Source organism: Sciurus carolinensis, chromosome 10 (assembly GCF_902686445.1).
Source record: "Sciurus carolinensis chromosome 10, mSciCar1.2, whole genome shotgun sequence".
NCBI lineage: Eukaryota > Metazoa > Chordata > Mammalia > Rodentia > Sciuridae > Sciurus > Sciurus carolinensis.
In genome coordinates, this window is record NC_062222.1 from 110,193,461 (window position 1) to 110,212,066 (window position 18,606).

The window sequence follows — 18,606 nt, forward strand, 5'->3', positions numbered from 1 at the left end:
ACCACTGAGCTACATTCCCAGCCCTTTTTATTTCTTATTTTGAAACAAAGTCTTGCTAAATTGCTGAAGCTGGCCTTGAACTTGCAATCCTCCTGCCTCAGCCTCCTCGGTGGCTGGGATTACAGGCCTGTGCTACTGCACCCAGCTCTCAGATGTTCTCCTGAGCGCAGATTTTGCTAGAGGAGCTCATGCTGAAAAGCCTGAAAGGGGAAGGCTCTCCAGAGGATTTTCTGACTTGACAATTTTTCTAGGCCTGCGTCTGAACAGAGCCCTTGATTTCTTTGTGATGTGATGGGGCAAAGTCTACTCAGGGTCCCCCATCAGTTTTCCAGAGTAGATGTGTTTCTTATCATGGGCCCAGACTCAAAACTAGGCTCCAATCCAGAGTTTTATACCACAGTGTCACACAGGTTTGAAGGGATGCTCGAATGTGTTATGAAAAAAATGTCATCTATAGTACCACACATTTGGGGGGAAATTGGGCTTAAGAAGGTTAAACAGTTTGCCTTGCTGCAGGAATTTTCAAAGGTTTTAACACACTAACGTACAACTCAATCGGGAATAGGAAACAGCATTTCCTTAATACAACAGTGTTATGAGTGTGGTCAGCCTAACTTGAACAATCAATATTTTCCAAAAAAAATCAATGCATGATGGTACAGAATTGTGTATCCTTAAACATTCATTAAATCACAATACAGACCAATGAATTTTAATATAAGAAAGTGCAAAAGTTAAGCTGGAGTTGTGGCTCAGTAGTAGAGTGCTTGCCTAGCATGTGTGAGGCACTGGGTTCGATTCTTGGTACCGCAAATAAATGAATGAAATAAAGGTCCATTTACAACTAAAAAAATATTTTAAAAAAGCAAAAGAAAGTGCAGAAGTGCTTTGATATGGTTTCAGATTTCATATTGCAGCTATCTTTCAAGAAGCTATTATTTTTTACCACAACTTGTTTAGAAGAAGTTATTTCGGAATTTTATCAAAAACTAGGCACTCTTGAGCTATGTTGCAGTACAACTACTCAAGAAGCCCAGGATTTCTGTAGGTTTGATGAAACATTTCTTCGTGAGTTTTTATAAAAACTTGAACAATTGTTATACATATTTTTAAGTCACAAGTGATTTTATACAGGGTGCTTTGGCTGTGAAATCTTAGAAGCTGTTTATGTCGATTAGCCAGAAGGAGGTACAGAATGACATGCTACATTTAAAACTCCCAAGGATGCTCAAGCTGTAATAATGCACACACCAAAATTAAAAAGAATCACTGCTGGAAATTCAAGGTCCTTTCTGGTGATCACAAACAGAGGTGTTGGTAGATTTTGGTAGACAGGCCAAACTTAAATGGCCTTGGGAAAAGAAAAGATGAACCAGGAAGTTAATCATCAAAGCTGAAAATTTCAGATGACAAAGACTCAACAAGCAAGTAAATGAGTTAATTTTTTTCCAGATATGATTGAAAAATTTTTAGTTCACCTCGTACTTTCACTGGATGCTTGAGCAATTCTTGGGAAATCCATTTTTATTATGTTAGTACCATATAAAATCTACTTTAATTAGAAGAAATATCTTCCTCAACTTGTAAACAAGACTTTATCTAAAGAGAAGTACATTGTATATCACAATTTTCATTATATACTCTATCGAAGTACATAAATTATCTTCAAGTGATTTCATAAATAAATGTGTTTTGAATATTAGAAAAAAGAAACTATCACTTTCTGAGTTGTTGCATGAAAGAAAAATATCCACAACTTCCCTATTTTCCTACTACACATCTGTGTAAGGGCAAATTTCCTTCCTATTCTCAATCAAAGTGACATATCATAACAATGAATGAAGAAGCAGCTCTGAGAATCCAGTCATCTTCTAATCCAGGCATTCTAGATATTAGGAAAAATAAAATAAAACAAAACAAAACTATGCCACCCTTATTGCTAAATAGTTTTGGAAAGTATAGTTATTATTCACAAAAATAATATTTATATTAGTAGGGAGTTTATTACTTTTTAAAAAATAAATTTTAACATCCGTATCTTTATAATATCTCAGTTTTAATTTTGAATAGAGTGAGTATTGATAGATATTGCCCACATCAATTCATGCTCTTTGGGATCCTCAATAATCTTTAAAAGTGAGAAGTGGTCCTCAGACCAAAAGGTTTGAGATGCTGCCCGCATGCATTTGGTCATGGAGACTCTTCAGTGTGGAACCACTTGAAAATATTCCATGAAACCTAGAATGGCAAGCACAACCTCATGGTGTACCTGTAAAATCTTTCCTTTTGATGCCTCTTCTCCCTAGATAGTCTTCAGCAAATTAATTTAGATTCTGATAAAAGATTTCCTCTCACACAGGAGTTTCATGCTTCTAACGCTGGCAGTAAATACCTAAGTCTCCTTGGGCAAGCACGGTTGATTCTGACCCCATCTGTTTAGAAGAGCCCTTAATCCAGGGAATTCTTTCACTGAGCAAATGTTACAAATAGTCAAGAGAAAGGACAGTGGAGGTCAACCTGCTCCTACAGTGACAATCCTCTGCTGAGATGTAGCACCAGTGGAGTCCAAGAACATAATGGACATTATGCAAGTCAGGATCATTTATCATTCTGTTTCTGACAACAACAAAATCCCTGATTCAAGTACCTGTGTTGCAAATTACCCTTTCATAAAATGAGTGGGTTGGCATTTATATCTGAGTAGTGATGATTTGCGTTTGTAAAAACTGTACACAGGCCAAAAACAACGTAAGAACTAATTTGTATTTCAACCATAACTTTTTAGAATATAGAGTAAGACTAAGTCTCTACTTTGGGTTAAGTCTTAAAGCCCCAATCACAAAATTTAATTATAAATCTCTCCCTCTTGTCAGGTACCCACATAACTGATCAGAACCTGAAAGGTTTTGGGAAAGAGTCAACAGTATAAAGTGTTCAACAACCAGACATGAAAAAACCTTCCCCAAGGAAGTTCAGTCCTTATACAGAGCTGACCTAGCTATAGGCTGCTCAATCCTCTCATTTTCATTCTGCAATCTGCCCAAGTAATGAGAACTGCTAAGTTTACTTATGCAGTTTTACAACTGCCTTGTTCAAGGATGACCAGGATCTCCTCCCTGAGAGCAGAAGACATGTATCTCAGTATCCTTTTCCTTTTTGCCAAAGACTTGAAGTGAAATTAGCACTTAATCTGCTTCCAGCCAAGCTTTCTTGAGAAAATCATTTAATATTTATTTTTTATTTTTTGCAGTCTACTAGGGATTGAACCCAGGGCTTTGTCTGCCACTGAACTACACCCCCACCCCTGAATAAATCATTGTTATGGACACAAGTTCTTAATAAGTTTCTTTCCTTTTTTGGCAGTGCTGGGGGATGAACCCAGGGCCTTGTGCATGCTAGGCAAGCAAGTGCTCTATCATTGAGTTAACTCCCCCAGCTTGCTTACTAAGTTTCAGGTCCTGTTCTACCCCATGTAGTCCTCCCAGCAACTCTATGAGATGAATACTGTAATTATCCCCATTTGACAGATGAGGAAACAGACTCAGTTGCCTGAGGCCAAACAGTGCATGGGTGGCAGATATAGAATTAGAATGCAGGAAGTTAGTCCCTCTGAGCGCAACACGGTCATGTCCATTTGAGGTACATGGGCAATAACGTTATATGATTTACAGAAATAAGACATCTGATTCTGTGGGTGAAATGGTGGTTTTGAGCTCCACACTAGCCTTTATTTTAAAAAGCCTCTGTACGCTCTGGACACGTTAGGTTCTATTTTCTTTCTGTCATGCTCTGTGCATACACTCCGCGTTCCTCTTCCCTATCAATATCTCTGCCTTTCTGCTAGCCTCCACTAAAAACTTCTCAAACCACACTGAATCAATGAAGAAAAGCATCAAACAACTAACAAGCCAAAGTGAGTCTCCACAGATCTGCTGCCCATTGGCATCTGTCAGAGTTTGATTCTAGGACCCTGCCCACAACACAAAATGTTCACACAATCAAGTTCCTTACATAAAATAGCATAAAATTTGCATACAACTTACAAACATCCTCCAGCTTACTTATAGTGCCTAATACAACGCAAATGCTATATAAGTAGTTGTTATAAACCTAGGCACATCCTCTAGATTATTTATCATGCCTAATACAATGTAAATGCTATGCAAACAATTGTCATACTTTATCACTTAGGGAATAAGGACAAGAAATAAATGTTGTACATTTTCAGGACAAACGCAATAATTTTTCCAAATAGTTTCTCTCAGAGGATGATTGAATCCATGAATGTGGAAACCAGCGATATGAAGGAAAGACTATATATACCAAGAACATTTATTTCCATATGAGGGTCTTACACCCTGGAGAGTATGCAAAATAACCTAATGGGGTGGGGGAGAAACATTAGCATTCTATGCATATTTTAAATTTGAACTGATATTGATCATAGGGACAGACACTGGCATCCTCATTCAGTACACGTGGCCCAGGGCTCTACTTAGTCACATGGGTGTGCTTGACACCTAAGGTAGCAGAAGGATTGCTCTGCCTGTGCGTGGTTATCTGGGGGTCCCTCAACTGTTGGCTGTTTTGTCTGTTGAACAAATTGCACTTTTTCATGGGTCCAATTGAGAAAGGGGCTATATGGATTATATTTTCAATCTTACTTAGACTTATCCCCAGAAAATGGACAAGTGGCTTTATTTGTAGTTATAAATATAATAATGATGCAGTAATGAATGCACTGGACATAACAGACAAGCACAAATGAACAGGAACATAGCAGAGCTCTGACTATGTCTCATATGTTTTCCTCAAACACATTGAGATAATCAGTCTGACATGAAGTTGGCAAAAAAAAAAAAAAAACACACAAAAGAAACCCCCAATAGTACTTGTCATTCTTTTTTTTTTCCTTTCTTTTTATTATTATTTTGATTCATTGTACATACTTGTCATTCTTATCAATGACCTTTGCATAAGTGAAAATTACACCTTGGGATATGGCTAAAAGTATTTTTTTATTTATTTTATTTATTTTTTTATCTATTTATTTTTTGCAGTATCGGAGAGTGAACCCATGATCACTCTGCCACTGGGCTATATCCCCAGGACTTTTTATTCTTTATTTTGACACAGGTCTTGGTAAGTTGTCCAGGCTGGCCTTGAACTTATGATCCTCCTGCCTCAGCCTCCTGACTTGCTGAGATTACAGGTGTAGGCCACCATGTCCATCTTAAAAATATTTTTATATGGTTCATAAACAACTGTTTTTCTTAATGGAATTAAAAAATGTAGAGATCATTGATCTAGCACTTTGTTACTTAAAGTGCAATTTGCAAAGCAACAGCAAGCAGGACATCCCACCTGTCAAACCCTGTCAGCTCCTTAGAAATCCAGACTGGGGTCCACCAACTGCTAAATCAGATGCTAAACACAATCCCTAGGTGGTTCACGTGCATGTTTTGGTTGGAAGAAGCACTGAAGCTTTAGACAGATACCTCAAATACAGGTCCTAACACTTTCACTCTTATTTAAAATTCTAGACATATTTGTCTATTGAATTTTTGAACTCATAGACTTATAATTTCTAATATCTGTTATAAAACTTTCTTCCAAAAAACTATAAACTATCCTCGCAAACCCAAAATTCAGTTAAATAATCTACGTAGAACTGCAGCACTAGCCCTTACTCATCCAAAATGCTTACATTTCCCAATCCCTGTACCATAAAAGCCATCTAGTCACATCGTAATCTTTGTGATCCCTCCTCAACTTACTTTCGTTTGATCATCGGCTTTGAAGACATAGCAGATGCTCTGCCGATGGGCGGCATCGTCCTTAATCAGACAAGCAAAGTAACTTGGGTCGTGGCTGTTGTGAATCAGTTTGTGAACATGCTGAGGCTTGCACTCGAAGATGCTGGAACAGATCAATGGATCCCACTGCTGACTCTTCCCAGGTTCAGGTTCGCATTTCAGTCCAGAGGGCGAAACCCAAAGTCGGACCTGCCTGGTAGTTGGCTCCTTTTTGGAGGACTGCCCGCTGAGTCTTCGGACCTCGGCCACAACCCAAGGCAGCATGGGCATGGTGGTCAGAGAATGCACAGGCAAAGAGCCCACCAGCTGAAGGCCAAAGTCCACCGAGACCTCATTAGGGAACAGAAGTTTCTTTGCCGTGAATGTTATTGGTTCCATCTTAGGAAAGGTCTGGAGAGAGCCAAACCTTGCCACTCCTCTCCTATTTTAGATGAAGCAATCTGTTATACACTTCTGAGGCAGAATCCTGAGGGAGAAAAACAGGCATTAGAATTTAATGAAGTCATAGCAATAGCTGTTTTCAGAGAGTTATTATTCCAGAACTTAAAAGTCTGAAACCAATGTAAGAAGAAATGAATATTAGTTCAAATAAGCTGTTCTGCCTAGAAAGAGCTTTCCTGAAATTGTATTACATATAAAATCTAGTAATGGCATAAGTGTCACACTCATTACAGGACAAAGATCCCTCTGGGAAACCACGTTTAAACGTAAGCCTCACAGAGCCAGCGAAGGCAAGCACAACAGAAAACAATCTAGCACTCCTTTGACAGCTTTAAACCTTGTAGTATTACCCAGTAATTATTTCGAAGAATTTTTTCTAGATAATAAAATCCACTAGAGATGATTCCCCTAAAATAGAAATCTTATGAGAAGGGGCTGGAGTTGTGGCTCAGTGGTAGAGTGCTTGCCTAGCATTTGTGAGACACTGGGTTCAATTCTCGGCATGGCATATAAATAAATGAATAAAATAATAAAGGTCTATCAACATCTAAAATATAAATAAAAAAATAAATCTTATGAGAAAAAAATATATATATCATCCACCATCATCACAGAATACTGAACCAGACCAGTTTTAAACAACTGGCCTTATCCCTTGTGATACTAATCAAATTTTATCTATTTATTTATTAATTATTTTTGTGGTGCTGGGAATGAAACCCAGTTGGGCAAGTGCATTGCCACTGAGTTACATCCCCAGACTCTACTCAAATACTAACCCATTTAGTCCCATCATTCCAGATGTGGAACCATGTATAAAAACTTAAATTGAGCAGCAAGTATACCACCTATGCTAACTTTGAAATAATCATTATATTTGTGAGGTCTGTATTTTGGGGAACAGTAATAGGTGAATACTTTGACTATTAGACAATATATACATATATATTTAATATGCATGGTCCATATGTGATATAAAAGCTCTAAATTATGATTTCCATCCTATTTCAATGTACCTGTGTCAATTTTGTTGACATATCTGCCGCATTGAAAACTTGATACTAAGTTAAAAGGCTCTCCCTGAGATAGTCTAGAGATTCTGAGTCACAAATTCATGTTCTATTAGCATGTACTCAGTGGCTCTATGTTCCAAGCACCATCCTAAACTGTATTTTATTTAATCATGCTCCGTAAGCCACTGCGCCCACACTTTGCCACTCTCCATCAATAGATGTCAGTGTTACTTCTACTAACCAAACTCCCTCCACTGCATTTCCCTCTCTATTTTCAGCAACAAAATTTGATGCATTCTAAGGCCTTCTTGTCCCAGTGAATAACAAGACCCTTGAGCTCAAAGTCCAGCTGACTCCAGGATCTCAAGCCCTATCCTGCACTCATTGGCTCCCTGGACCCTCAGTCTCTCATGTATCCCTCTGAGCACAGACACAAAGAGAGACTGCAAAGCAGACTATCTGTCTTCTTCACCCCTGGATCCCAGAGCCTGGCACAGGGCCTGATTTATAGAAGGGGGTTCAAAAAATATTTTAAAGGTTGGGTGAAGTCTTTCCCATCCAAAAAGAAGAAGAAAAAATATTTCCCCTTGACTTCAGATTCTTCCTTCTCGACAAAAATATCTTCAGGTAAAGCCTACACTTTCTGTCTCCATTACCTGTTACCCATCCACTCCTGCTTAAAAGTGCCTTGTCTGCACTACGGAGCCACTGAAATTGCTCCCATTAAGGTCACTCAGATCCTCAAGGCTGTGAGATCCTACAGGGGCCTTGTGGTCTGCAGCTCCCTAGTCCCTGCTGGACTTCTCAATGCTGGCCACACCTCCCTTAGTGACACTCTTTTGCTTCTCCTCTTACCTTTCCAGGGGCTTCTTTTCATGTTCTTTTTTTTTTTTAATTATTTATTTATTTTTGGAATTTTTTACAGACTGCATTTTGATTCATTATACACAAATGGGCTTTTCATGTTCTTTGAAGGCTTTCATCCCTTGCTTACTCCATCCTCTGCCCACACGACACCTGCTTTTCTTTGGACAATCTCATCTAATCTTTTGATGTCAACAGACACACTCTAATACTCAGATGCCTTTTATTGAATACCAGGAACTTTCCATGTGGTGCCTCACTTTTAACCTTCATACTTATCCAGTTAGAGTACTGGGGATAGAACTCAGGGGTACTCTGCCACCCAGCTTCACCCCCAGCGCTTTCTATTTGTATTTTATTTTTTTCTTTTGGCACCAGGAATTGAACTCAGGGGCACTTAACCACTGAGCCACACCCCCAGTCCTTTTTATTTTTTATTTGGAGACAGTGTCTTACTAAGTTGCTTAGGGCCTCCCTAAATTGTTGAGACTGGTTTTGAACTTGTGATCCTCCTGCCTCAGACTACCGAGTTGCTGGGATTACAGTTGTGCACCACCATACCCAGCCCCGGCTCTTTTTATTTTGAGACAGACTTTCATTAATTTGCCCAGGTTGGCCTCCAACTTGCAATCCTTCTGCCTCAGCCTCCCAAGTAGCTAGGATTACAGGAGTGTGCCACTGTGCCCAGTGAGGCTATTCTTATGAACCAGGAAACTGTTCATAAGGGAGCTCGAGATAGCTTGAATTGCTTGTCTCAAAGTGACATGAGAACCAGGTGCAGTGGCACATATCTATAATGCCAGTGACTCGAGAGGCTGAGGCGGGAGGATTGCAGGTTCATGGCCAGACTCCACAATTTAGTGATGCCCTAAGGAACTTAGCAAGACCATGTCACAAAATTAAAAAAATAAAAATGGTTGGGGATGTAGCTCAGTGGTAGAGGGCCCTGGGTTCAATTTCCAGTATCAAAAAAACAAAACAAAAAAAGTGAAATGAGAGATACTGTACCTGACTCTCAAGGCTATCTTCTTGACTGCTGCATAAAAGTACATCAACTACATTTCCCCTAATGATTGCCAGGTGTTTTTCTGCTATAGAAGCCTCCTTCCTGAGGTCCAGATCAGTATCAGTCACTACATATTCTGTCTGGATAGCCTGTAGGCACCTCAGCCTGAATTTAGTTACTTCAAAACCAGATCGGTGTCACCCCCTCCTCCCTTCCCAGAATTTCTCTTCCCTCCTGTAAGCCATACGGCAGTGAACAGTAACACTATTCATCTTATTGGTTGTGTGAGTCAGTTTTCTGTCACTGTAACAAGCATCTGAGATAATCAACTTATAAAAAGAAAAGGTTTATTTTAATTCATGGTTTCAGAGGTTCCAGTTCATGATCAGCTGGTCCCGTAGCTGTTAGGCCTGAGGCCAGGCAGCACATCATGGTGGGACTCTGGGGAGGAGAAAAACCACTCACCTCATGACTGGGATGAAAGGGAGGAAGAGGAAATGGCTAGGGTCCAACTATCCCCTCCAGGCACACCCCCAATGACCTGAAGATCTCCAAGTAATCCCCTACAAAGGGTTCACCTCTCCCAATAGCACCTCCCTGGAGACCAAATCTTTATCACATGGACCATTGGGAGGACAGTCTGGATTCAAAATACAGCAGAATCAAGATTCCTTCTTTATTCATTACTACACGACTCTAGCCCCTAAGTTTATGTTTCCCTCACCTAGAAAAGGCAAATCATCCTTCAACCCATCCCTCAGGCAATTTTACTAACACATAGAATTTATCATGCCACTCCTCTGCTAAAAGTCTCTCAGTAACGAGTCCCCTCCCCTAAAAACTAGGCTCCTCTACAAGTCATGGAAGGACTTTTGGAATCCGGTCTTGTCTATACCTCCAACTTTATATTCTCCCTAATGTCCTCCTTCATATATCTTTTGACTCTGAAGGTAGAGATTTATAGTTCCTCAAATAAGATGTGCTTTCCCATGCCACAGTGCACGTGCCAGTCCTTTCTCTTTGGAACACAAGACCCATCACGAACTGTAAAGGGCCTGAGATTTTACCTCACTGGCAAGCTAACGAGTTAGCCTGCTACTTGCAGAGAGAAGCATGAGATTCCTGGGTCAGAGACAAAGGACAATGGATTACTTGGACCAAAAGCTATAGCCAGAGACTCAGAATTTGTGTCATCTCCCTGAACCCCAATCCCAACAGGTCCGGTGACACTCATATCACAGTGGATGACAGGAGAAGAATCTGAGCCAGGGAGCCCGTGTATATTAGAATGGGAGTAAGCATACCCACCCTTGGATTAGTTCTATCTTCCATAGCTGTTTACTATAGAAAAAAAAAAGATGAAAAATGTAGTCCAGAACAAGGGCATTCAGAGGCCCTGCTCACAGGATACAGGAAACATGAGAGACCCAGGGAGAACCGTCTCCCAACATTCCCATCCTTTAGTTCCAGCTCATGTTTACATCACAGCTCAAGTGACCACCAGCTCCTTCTGCCAAGATGATTCAGAGCAGCCATCATTATGTCCTTAGGCACTTTTTACCCAGGCATTATGTTCACTCTGAGTTTGAACCGGTATCCCAGGACTGCACGCTTCTTAACCTCTTCAGGTTCAGGGTTATGAAAATCAGTATTCAAATTCAAATTTTAAACCTTTTCTGAAATAGAACTAAAGTCTATTTTTTTTTACTCTAATGTTTTTCTACTATATATATATATATATATATATATATATATATATATGTGCTCATATTGTAAAAGTAAATTTTTATAATTCAAACAGTTCAGAATGGATTTTTAAAAATTTAAATGTTCAAAAGTTAAGAAATAAACCAACATTTTATTTAGAGCCCAAATATGTTTTGTGGAAGTGTAGTCCCTGACTCTCTTTAGAGTATAGCTTCCCCTGACAAAAAAAATAGATCAGAACTTCACATAAACCAGTAAATAATAGTCTCTCCCTGTCTTTCTCGCCTACAGGTGAAAGTGGCATTAAATGTCTGGCTTAATGTCTAGTTCTGTAACTGAATCTGTTTCAAGTTCTAACTGTTGACAGCCGCTAATCCCAAGACATGTTTAAAGAAGTACTAGAATTACTACAAAGGACAGATCTCAGATCTATCCATTATTTTAGGTGATGCAATTATTAATGTGGTAGCAACAAGCATAGCAAAATTATTTCAACTTTCTTGATATTTAAGTCACTCGTTAAATAATCAGAATGTACGGCATGTTTTAGCACTAGCGAAAAGGCCTTTAATTTTGAGGGTGTCTCTTTCCTTTAAGATAAAAACCAATTTTCTCTAAATTTTACATGGTCTTAGTAATCCAAACCTAATATTAAATTCTAAACATAAAATAAAAAATACATAGAGTAACAGAAATAAGTAATTAGTTGAGTGCTCCCTATGAACCAGGCACTATTCATCAAATTTGTTAGGCCATTTTATCAATAAAATGTTATGAATGTCTAAAGTTTTCACTTTTTACCCAGGTGTGGCACATTCATAGTTCTTCTGTAAAAAAATAGATTAGACCTTAAACACTGCTTATAAAATATCAAATTATAAGTCTGACCTCAGACATAGCCATGATTATTTATAAGCAATTCTGATTCTTCTAATGTAAGATTCCTGGTGACTTAGACTAGGTGAGTAACACATTACTTTTCAATGGAATAGATGAACTATTCAATAATACTAACAAACCACTGTATTATTTTTAAAGCCATCTCAAGCATATCCTTCATACTCAACCTCAGCTAAGACCCTTTGCTTCAAGGCTCAGGGACAATCACCTATTCCAAGGAGGCCTCTTCTGCTTCATACCCACGATGAGAATACTATAATGCATTGTTATTCTCTTGTTAGTAGAATCAGGTGTGAACAAGCCCTGTTCTTCTACAAGGCTTGTTTTTTTGTATTCTATGCAGCACCTACATGGTCCTTAAATGCAGCAGCTACTCAAAACATAAAGACACCCTTTTCTTAAAGCAGTTTCAATATCCTGTGAGTTCTGCTATGCTACTTATCCCTAGAAGCATGCACTTAGAACCATAAAATTGTAAAGCTAGCAAAGTCCTTTTAAGCCATTTAGAAATTTCTCTCATATTTGAAATGAAGCAACTGGGTTCTGGAGAAGTGAAGTGGCTTCTTCAAATTTAGTGACAGAATTAGGACAATCCCAGTCCCTGACTCCAATCCAAGAGCTGCAAACCTCAACTTCCTCAGGAGAACACTTTAAAGTGTGAAGCTGAAACAGCAAACTACGTCTCCAGATCTCGAGTTTATTCTCATGAGAGTGTAAAACAAGATCATCTCCAAGTTTTCTTCTGTCAATAAAATCTGGAGAATCTAATTTTCATAATGCATAATACAAAATGTCTCCACCATTGTATGGGGGAACAAAGCTGCTCCAATCTTCCCTTCAGGAACAAAAATGTGGGGGAGATGTGTGAAGAAAGGATGGAATTTATTGATCAGGAAGCAAGAGAAGCGAGGGTAGGTTTTAGTAAACTGCTTATTGGGAAGCCCCTCTCTTCCCAGCCCCTACAGAGAGTAGGAGGGGGACTTCCCAGGGGCTGCTATGCACCAGCCTCTGCATTTCAGCCTTCACCTGCTCACAATGCTGATGGGAGGGTTTCAGCGTGTCCCCCGAGGTGATGGAACCTTCATGAGGCAGGGCCTGATGCGGGGTGTTGGGGTCATGACCACCCTCCTTGGAGGAATCTATGCTGGTCTCACAGAGCAGGCTTCGTCTGAAGAACTGGATTAGCTCCCACAACTCTGGGTTGTTATAAAGTACCCTCATCCCTCCCCACCCTTCTGCTTCCTCTCTCAACAGGTAATCTCTCTCTCCCAAACATGCACCTGCCCTGTCATGCTGTCTGCTACAGCATTACCTAGCATGTGATACTGTGATACAGACAGGAGGTTCTTACCAAATGCCAGCGTCATGATGTTTGAACTTTTCAGGCTGCAGGATTGTAAACCAAATAGATCCCTTTTCCTTATTCATCCTGAGGAATTTTGTTGTCACAACGCAAATGACTAAGAGTAAGATAGAGGGAAGAGCGTTGAGACCCTCTAGATTCCAGCCAGGTTAGGAACCAGCCAATACTGAGTAACTGTTGTGAACCCCAGAAGAAACAGGAGTTTCCGTGGCTATTCAATGGTCTAATTTTCTGTTCTTTACCCCAGATAAAGTAGACATATACCTGAGCAGAATTATACTGCAACCTGAAGGAGTCTCATCCCATGCAGTAGCACCACTGGCTTGGGTACACCATTGGTCCACTGCCTAAACAGAAATCCACCCCAGTCAGTTCAGCATGCTCTCACCCAGCAATAGCCCAGGTCGTAATGATCCTTCAGAACTATCCAGTGAGCTATTCACCAGCACACAGAGGTCCCAAAGCCAGTGTTCTAACCTTACCATCATCATGGATGCTTCAGTATCAGATACACCTCTAATTTAACATGTAAAATAATGATATTTTTGAAAGAGTGCCTTCTTAAATAAATCAGAGCCAATTCAAGCCTAATCCTGTGTCTGGCCACTGTCACTTCTGGTGTTCTCCTATACTTTATGGTATAGGACAAAGTTTGGGGATGATCCTCACTGATCTCTAGAGATTATGTATAACATTCCCTCCTGCATAGCTGCTCTAAGTAAAGTTAACACATAACAGTTAACACATAACAATATCACTATGTGTCTATTAACTGATTTAACTCTCAAAACAAGCATGGAAAATAAGGACTATTATAAACAATTATTATCATTATTACTTTCAACTTAAAGGAGAGAAAGAGAAAGGAGTTGGCAACACAGGGAAGGGAAGATTCCTGCCTAAGGTCATACCAGTAGAAAGAGGCAGAATCAGGATTTGAGCCAAGGTCCTTTGGGTCCAGGGATTGTGCTTGCTTTTTAAAAACTACTCACTGGAGGAAAATCTATGAACCAACGACCTCTTCTTGAATATTTTACATAAATGAACTTTTGTACTCTCACAACTCTGAGAAGTAATTGTCATCATCCCCATTACAGAATGGACCCTTACTAATAAATGATGAAGGCAGGATTGGAATCCAGATCTGTCTAATGCACACAAATATCTTCAGACGGCAATAACCCTCAAATATCTTTCTAATGGATTAGCTTGGGTGTTCCATCTAGATTTTACCTGGCTCAGTAATCCAAACTTAATATTAAAGTTATACTTTACTTATACTAAAAATATAAAGTAAACAAATAAATATAGCAATAGCAACAAGTAACTTGAATGCTCACTATGAACCAGGTGCTATCCTGGGCACTTTGCATGTATAAGTTTACTGATTCTGACAACACAACCTACTTTGGAAGTTTAGGTCCACTGATCATGTATAATGTCTTGCTAAAGTTCAATAGATGCATTTTCTTTTCAAGATAAAAAAAATGGTTGTTGTTATCTCAAAGGAAACAGAAACATTCAAAATTAAAAGACTCTTTTTTAGTGCTAAAACATATTTCCTAGATTTTTCAGTTTCACTGAAACCAAAGTTTTAAGATCATTTCATATGGCCCAAATATGACAAACCTTTTTATAAACATTTGAAACCTGAAAAGGGATACATCGCCCTTAAATCTAAGAACCTATCAAACAGAATTTTTGACTTGAAAATGTCAGAAACCTTGAAAATGGTTTGACAACTGCTATGTCTCTTGTGAAGAATTTTGTTAAAAAATATTTTTATTGGAATTCAGAGTTGGAAAGGAAGAGACAAGGAGAAAAGGTAGAGGAAATTGCAAGATAACGGTTCTGACTACAGACCAAAATCCTCTGGCATCAGTGCAGCCCCTGACTGCTGAGCAGACTGTGATTTTTAGTGCACAGATTCTACTTCTCGAAGTCTTAATGACCAAGAAAATAAAAGGGCTGGGGAGCAGATCAAGTTTAGGACTACTGTGGCCATTAACCTTGTGAAGGTGGAACAGTAGACATGGAAAGGGGAGAGCAAAGTGTGCCCAGGCATTTGCACTTGCATTCAGTCCCCAAATGAATGCATATATATTTTAGGTTTTCTGGGGGAAATCTGGAAAGTGTGGAGAGTGGGGACCTACAGAAGATCTGAGATCTATTTGGGTCAGAAAGGAGTGCCCACTACAGCTGGCTCTGCACAGGGCACGGTGATCATAACTGCAGCCTTTCTGGTTCAGGCTGTCTCCCAGCGATTATTAGTGCCTGGATAATGAGGAAGAAGGGGCAAGTCCCAGTTCTACACAGTTGGCCATCTTCTCCTTATACCCACTCACACTATGACAAACTATCTTATGAGATAAAAAGCTAACACTGACCTGACAACCACCCAACCAGAAATGCTATCATGGTGAACAAGGAAACCCCAGAGCTCTCAGCAGGATAGATAATGGTAGACTGTGGCAGGGAGGCCCATGTGAAAAACTTTCCTTTAATGCTAATAATTCATAACTACACCAATTTTTCCCTCTTCTACTGGTTTGCAAATCCACATAAATGTATTTATAATAATTACCACCTGATTTTATTTCCTCCTTTGAACCACTAGTGGCCCTTTTCATGTCTCCTATACTCAAGAGTATCAGAATACTCCATTTGTATTCAAAATTTTATAGGTACCTTTTAACTCACAGCTGTGCCTACTGTCCAGTAGTTCATGTTACACTGATAGGTACTTTTAGAAAAATCTGGAAAGCACTCATTATGATCTTAGTTCTCTATAACTTTGTAGGACAAAACAAGAAGAAACAGGCAGACTGGAGACTGCAATCATATCCAATATCAAATGGTGCACCTGTTTTCAAACCATGCAATGGTTCCTTAAGACCATCCTCAGGACTCCCAGAAAGGAGCTGATAATGAGTCACATCTCCCTCCTAATCAAAAGGAGTCATCTGAACGCTTTAAAAAGGTACAGAACTCACAATGGGGATTCCTAACTCCAGCCAGTCATAGAACCTGAAAAGTCAGGCAAGCAAAGAATGTTTTGCAAGGTACATTCCCCGCCCAGCCTCAGAACATCTCTCCTTTCATTCTTCCACCTCATCCCTCCCACACTGAGCAGACTCCCCAAACACAACAAAAGTCAGGGACAGGCAATGGTTACTGATCCCATTTCGCACCTGGGAAAGAGAATGACTTTCTGCTCTTCTAAACAAGGGCTCTTTATCAGGGCCTATACGTTTAGTTCAGCATGTTCAACGCAAAAAGTTGGGAAGTTTGGACTTGTAGAGATAGCTGAGTTATTTGGGTGTGACCCATTTAAACCCGGTCATTTTTAAAGCTCTTTCAAAGTCTGATTTTATCAGTAAATGAAATCATCCAAGCATCTAAAAGCAAAAATGAGAGATCTATGAAGTGAACATCTACACTTTAATATAAGAAGATACTTCGAAAATTTAATTGTTTGGTGGAAGAAACAATCATTACTTTCAATTTCTTTTCCTTTTTAAGCAACTTCCGGAGAACAAGCTATTTTAAATAGAATCACAACAGAGAAAACCACAATTAGCTGGACTTAAAACAAAATGATACTTCGTATAAAAAAGTAAAACAAGAATGTGTGGCAACGTTTGAGAGGGTCTCATAATCACATAGCGATCAGGAAGCTGCTAGAAACAATTAAGCAGGGTTTCAAAATGACTGGTACAGGATGTGCCCATAGAAAGAAATGTTACTCGCACTGGCGGAGCAGCCAAAGTTACTAAAACAAAGTACTCTGAACTTTTAAAGGGTGGCATGGGGTCACTCTGATCATCGTCCTCCCAATCTGGTCGCTTTACAGCCACCCTGGAGATATTTGGCGGGAGAGAAGAGGAGATGAGAAGACTAGTGAGCGGGAGGAGGGGGCAGGGTAGAAGTCTGCCGAAGCTCCCGGGTCGCTATGAACGTCAAGGTTTCGCTTTCGTCCAAGTAGGGGACCAGAAGGTGGCAGTGAACTCCATTCCCCGCTCCGCGCGCCCCAGAGACCCCGCGCGCCCCGAGAGACCCCGCGCGGCGAGGACAGCAGGAACGCCCCTGGGCTGCAGGATTACGCCTTCTCTGCGGCCAGGGAGCACTGAGGCGCGCCGGGAATTGGGAGCGATCGGGACAACCGGGAAGGGTCAGCGGGTGGCGTGGGCGAAGCCCCAGAAGGCGCCTACCTGTGCCACTGCGCGCTCAGAGCCTGGGGCCCTGCCGCGGCGCGCAGGTGCTCGGGGGCACGGTGGGGACGGCCTGAGCGGGCGGGGCATCCATCGTCCCCTTCTGGCTGCGCTCTGCCGGCCGCCCGGTGCTGGGCGGAAACCGCTCCGCAGATCTAGCGCCTCTTCTCCAGGCTGAGGACACTGCCAGTCCCGCGGCGGCTGCAGCAACAGGCACCGTGGAGCTGACGGCCGCGGCGGCGGCGGCGGCGGCAGCAGCAGCGGCAGCCGAGGAGGAGGAGGAGGACGAGGGGGAGGAGGAGGAGGAGGGGGGGGAGGAGGGGGTGTCTGCGCGCGGCTCGCGTTTCCTCCTCCCGGCCTGGGCGAGCGCGGGGGAGGCGAGGGGAGGGCAGGAACCGGGATCTCCCCACTCGGTCCCCTGGGAGCCGAGAGGGGGACGCGGCGCACCCGCCTTCCTTCCCCACTGCGCCGTGTGACTCTGCCCTGGCCGCACGGTCTGAACAGACGAGTCACAGGCGAGCAACAGCTGCTGCAGTGCGGGTCCGCCGCGGCCTTCACCCCCTCGCCGCATCCTCCCCAGCCGCCCATCCTCAGCGCACCCTGGGGGTTCTGGGCGCGGGGAGGGTGCTCGAGCCGCCGCCCCATCCCGCCCCAGCTTAGGATCCTGGCCCAGCGCACTCTTGGAAGCCGGGGTTGCCGGCCCCAGCACATGATTAGAGCCCTACGGCGGGATGTGCGGTAGCACACTCTGTCCTCGGCAACCTATTTATAGCAGGTGGCACAACCCGTCGCTGGTTCCGCCCGAAAGGTCCTCAGCAGGTGGCATTTCCCGCTTGCTCTCAGCTGTCCCCCAGGAGCCTCGCCTTATCTGCCCCCTCGCCTTCTCCCTCCAAAATGGACGTGGGGGAAACTGCGCAGAACACCGGGAGGCGACCAAGTCACCTGGCTCTCTTTCGCATCACCCCTTCTTCCTGCCCTACGGTTGGGTAATGGGAGGAATGAACGTAGGCATGGATTCCCGATGGGCGCTGGTGGCAAGGAAGAAAAATCAGCGACTGAGGGAAACAGCGAGGGCTGAAGTGCCCTCCCCGGATTAAACACCAGTGAACCCCATTTCTGACCGATTGCGGGTGTGACGCAGAGCTTGGATTGGGCACTTTTTCTCTCCCCGAACGCCAAGCACACACGCACGCGCCAATGTGTATACGCACGCACACTTACACTCAGCTATACACACACACCCTGACAGGTCTGCCACACTCAGCTTTGGGGAATTCCCCAATGA

At 41.8% G+C, this 18,606-nt stretch overlaps 1 protein-coding gene across 4 annotated transcripts in view; it reads right to left on the minus strand.

Moving 5' to 3' along the window:
- The window catches only part of Tbc1d1 (TBC1 domain family member 1), a 221,363-nt gene extending 203,851 nt beyond the window's left edge, over window positions 1–17,512 (minus strand). For 2 of the 4 annotated variants that reach the window (XM_047566313.1, XM_047566311.1), the window contains exons 1-2: window positions 17,322–17,509; window positions 5,778–6,282 (exon numbers count right to left, since the gene is read on the minus strand). In XM_047566313.1, the coding sequence (XP_047422269.1) occupies window positions 5,778–6,194 (417 nt within the window). In that variant the 5' untranslated portion in view covers window positions 6,195–6,282; window positions 17,322–17,509. Of the gene's footprint in view, window positions 1–5,777; window positions 6,283–17,321 lie in introns of all 4 variants that reach the window. The other 2 variants (XM_047566308.1, XM_047566310.1) reach the window with 2 other exon arrangements.
- Between the last annotated feature and the right edge of the window lie 1,094 nt (window positions 17,513–18,606).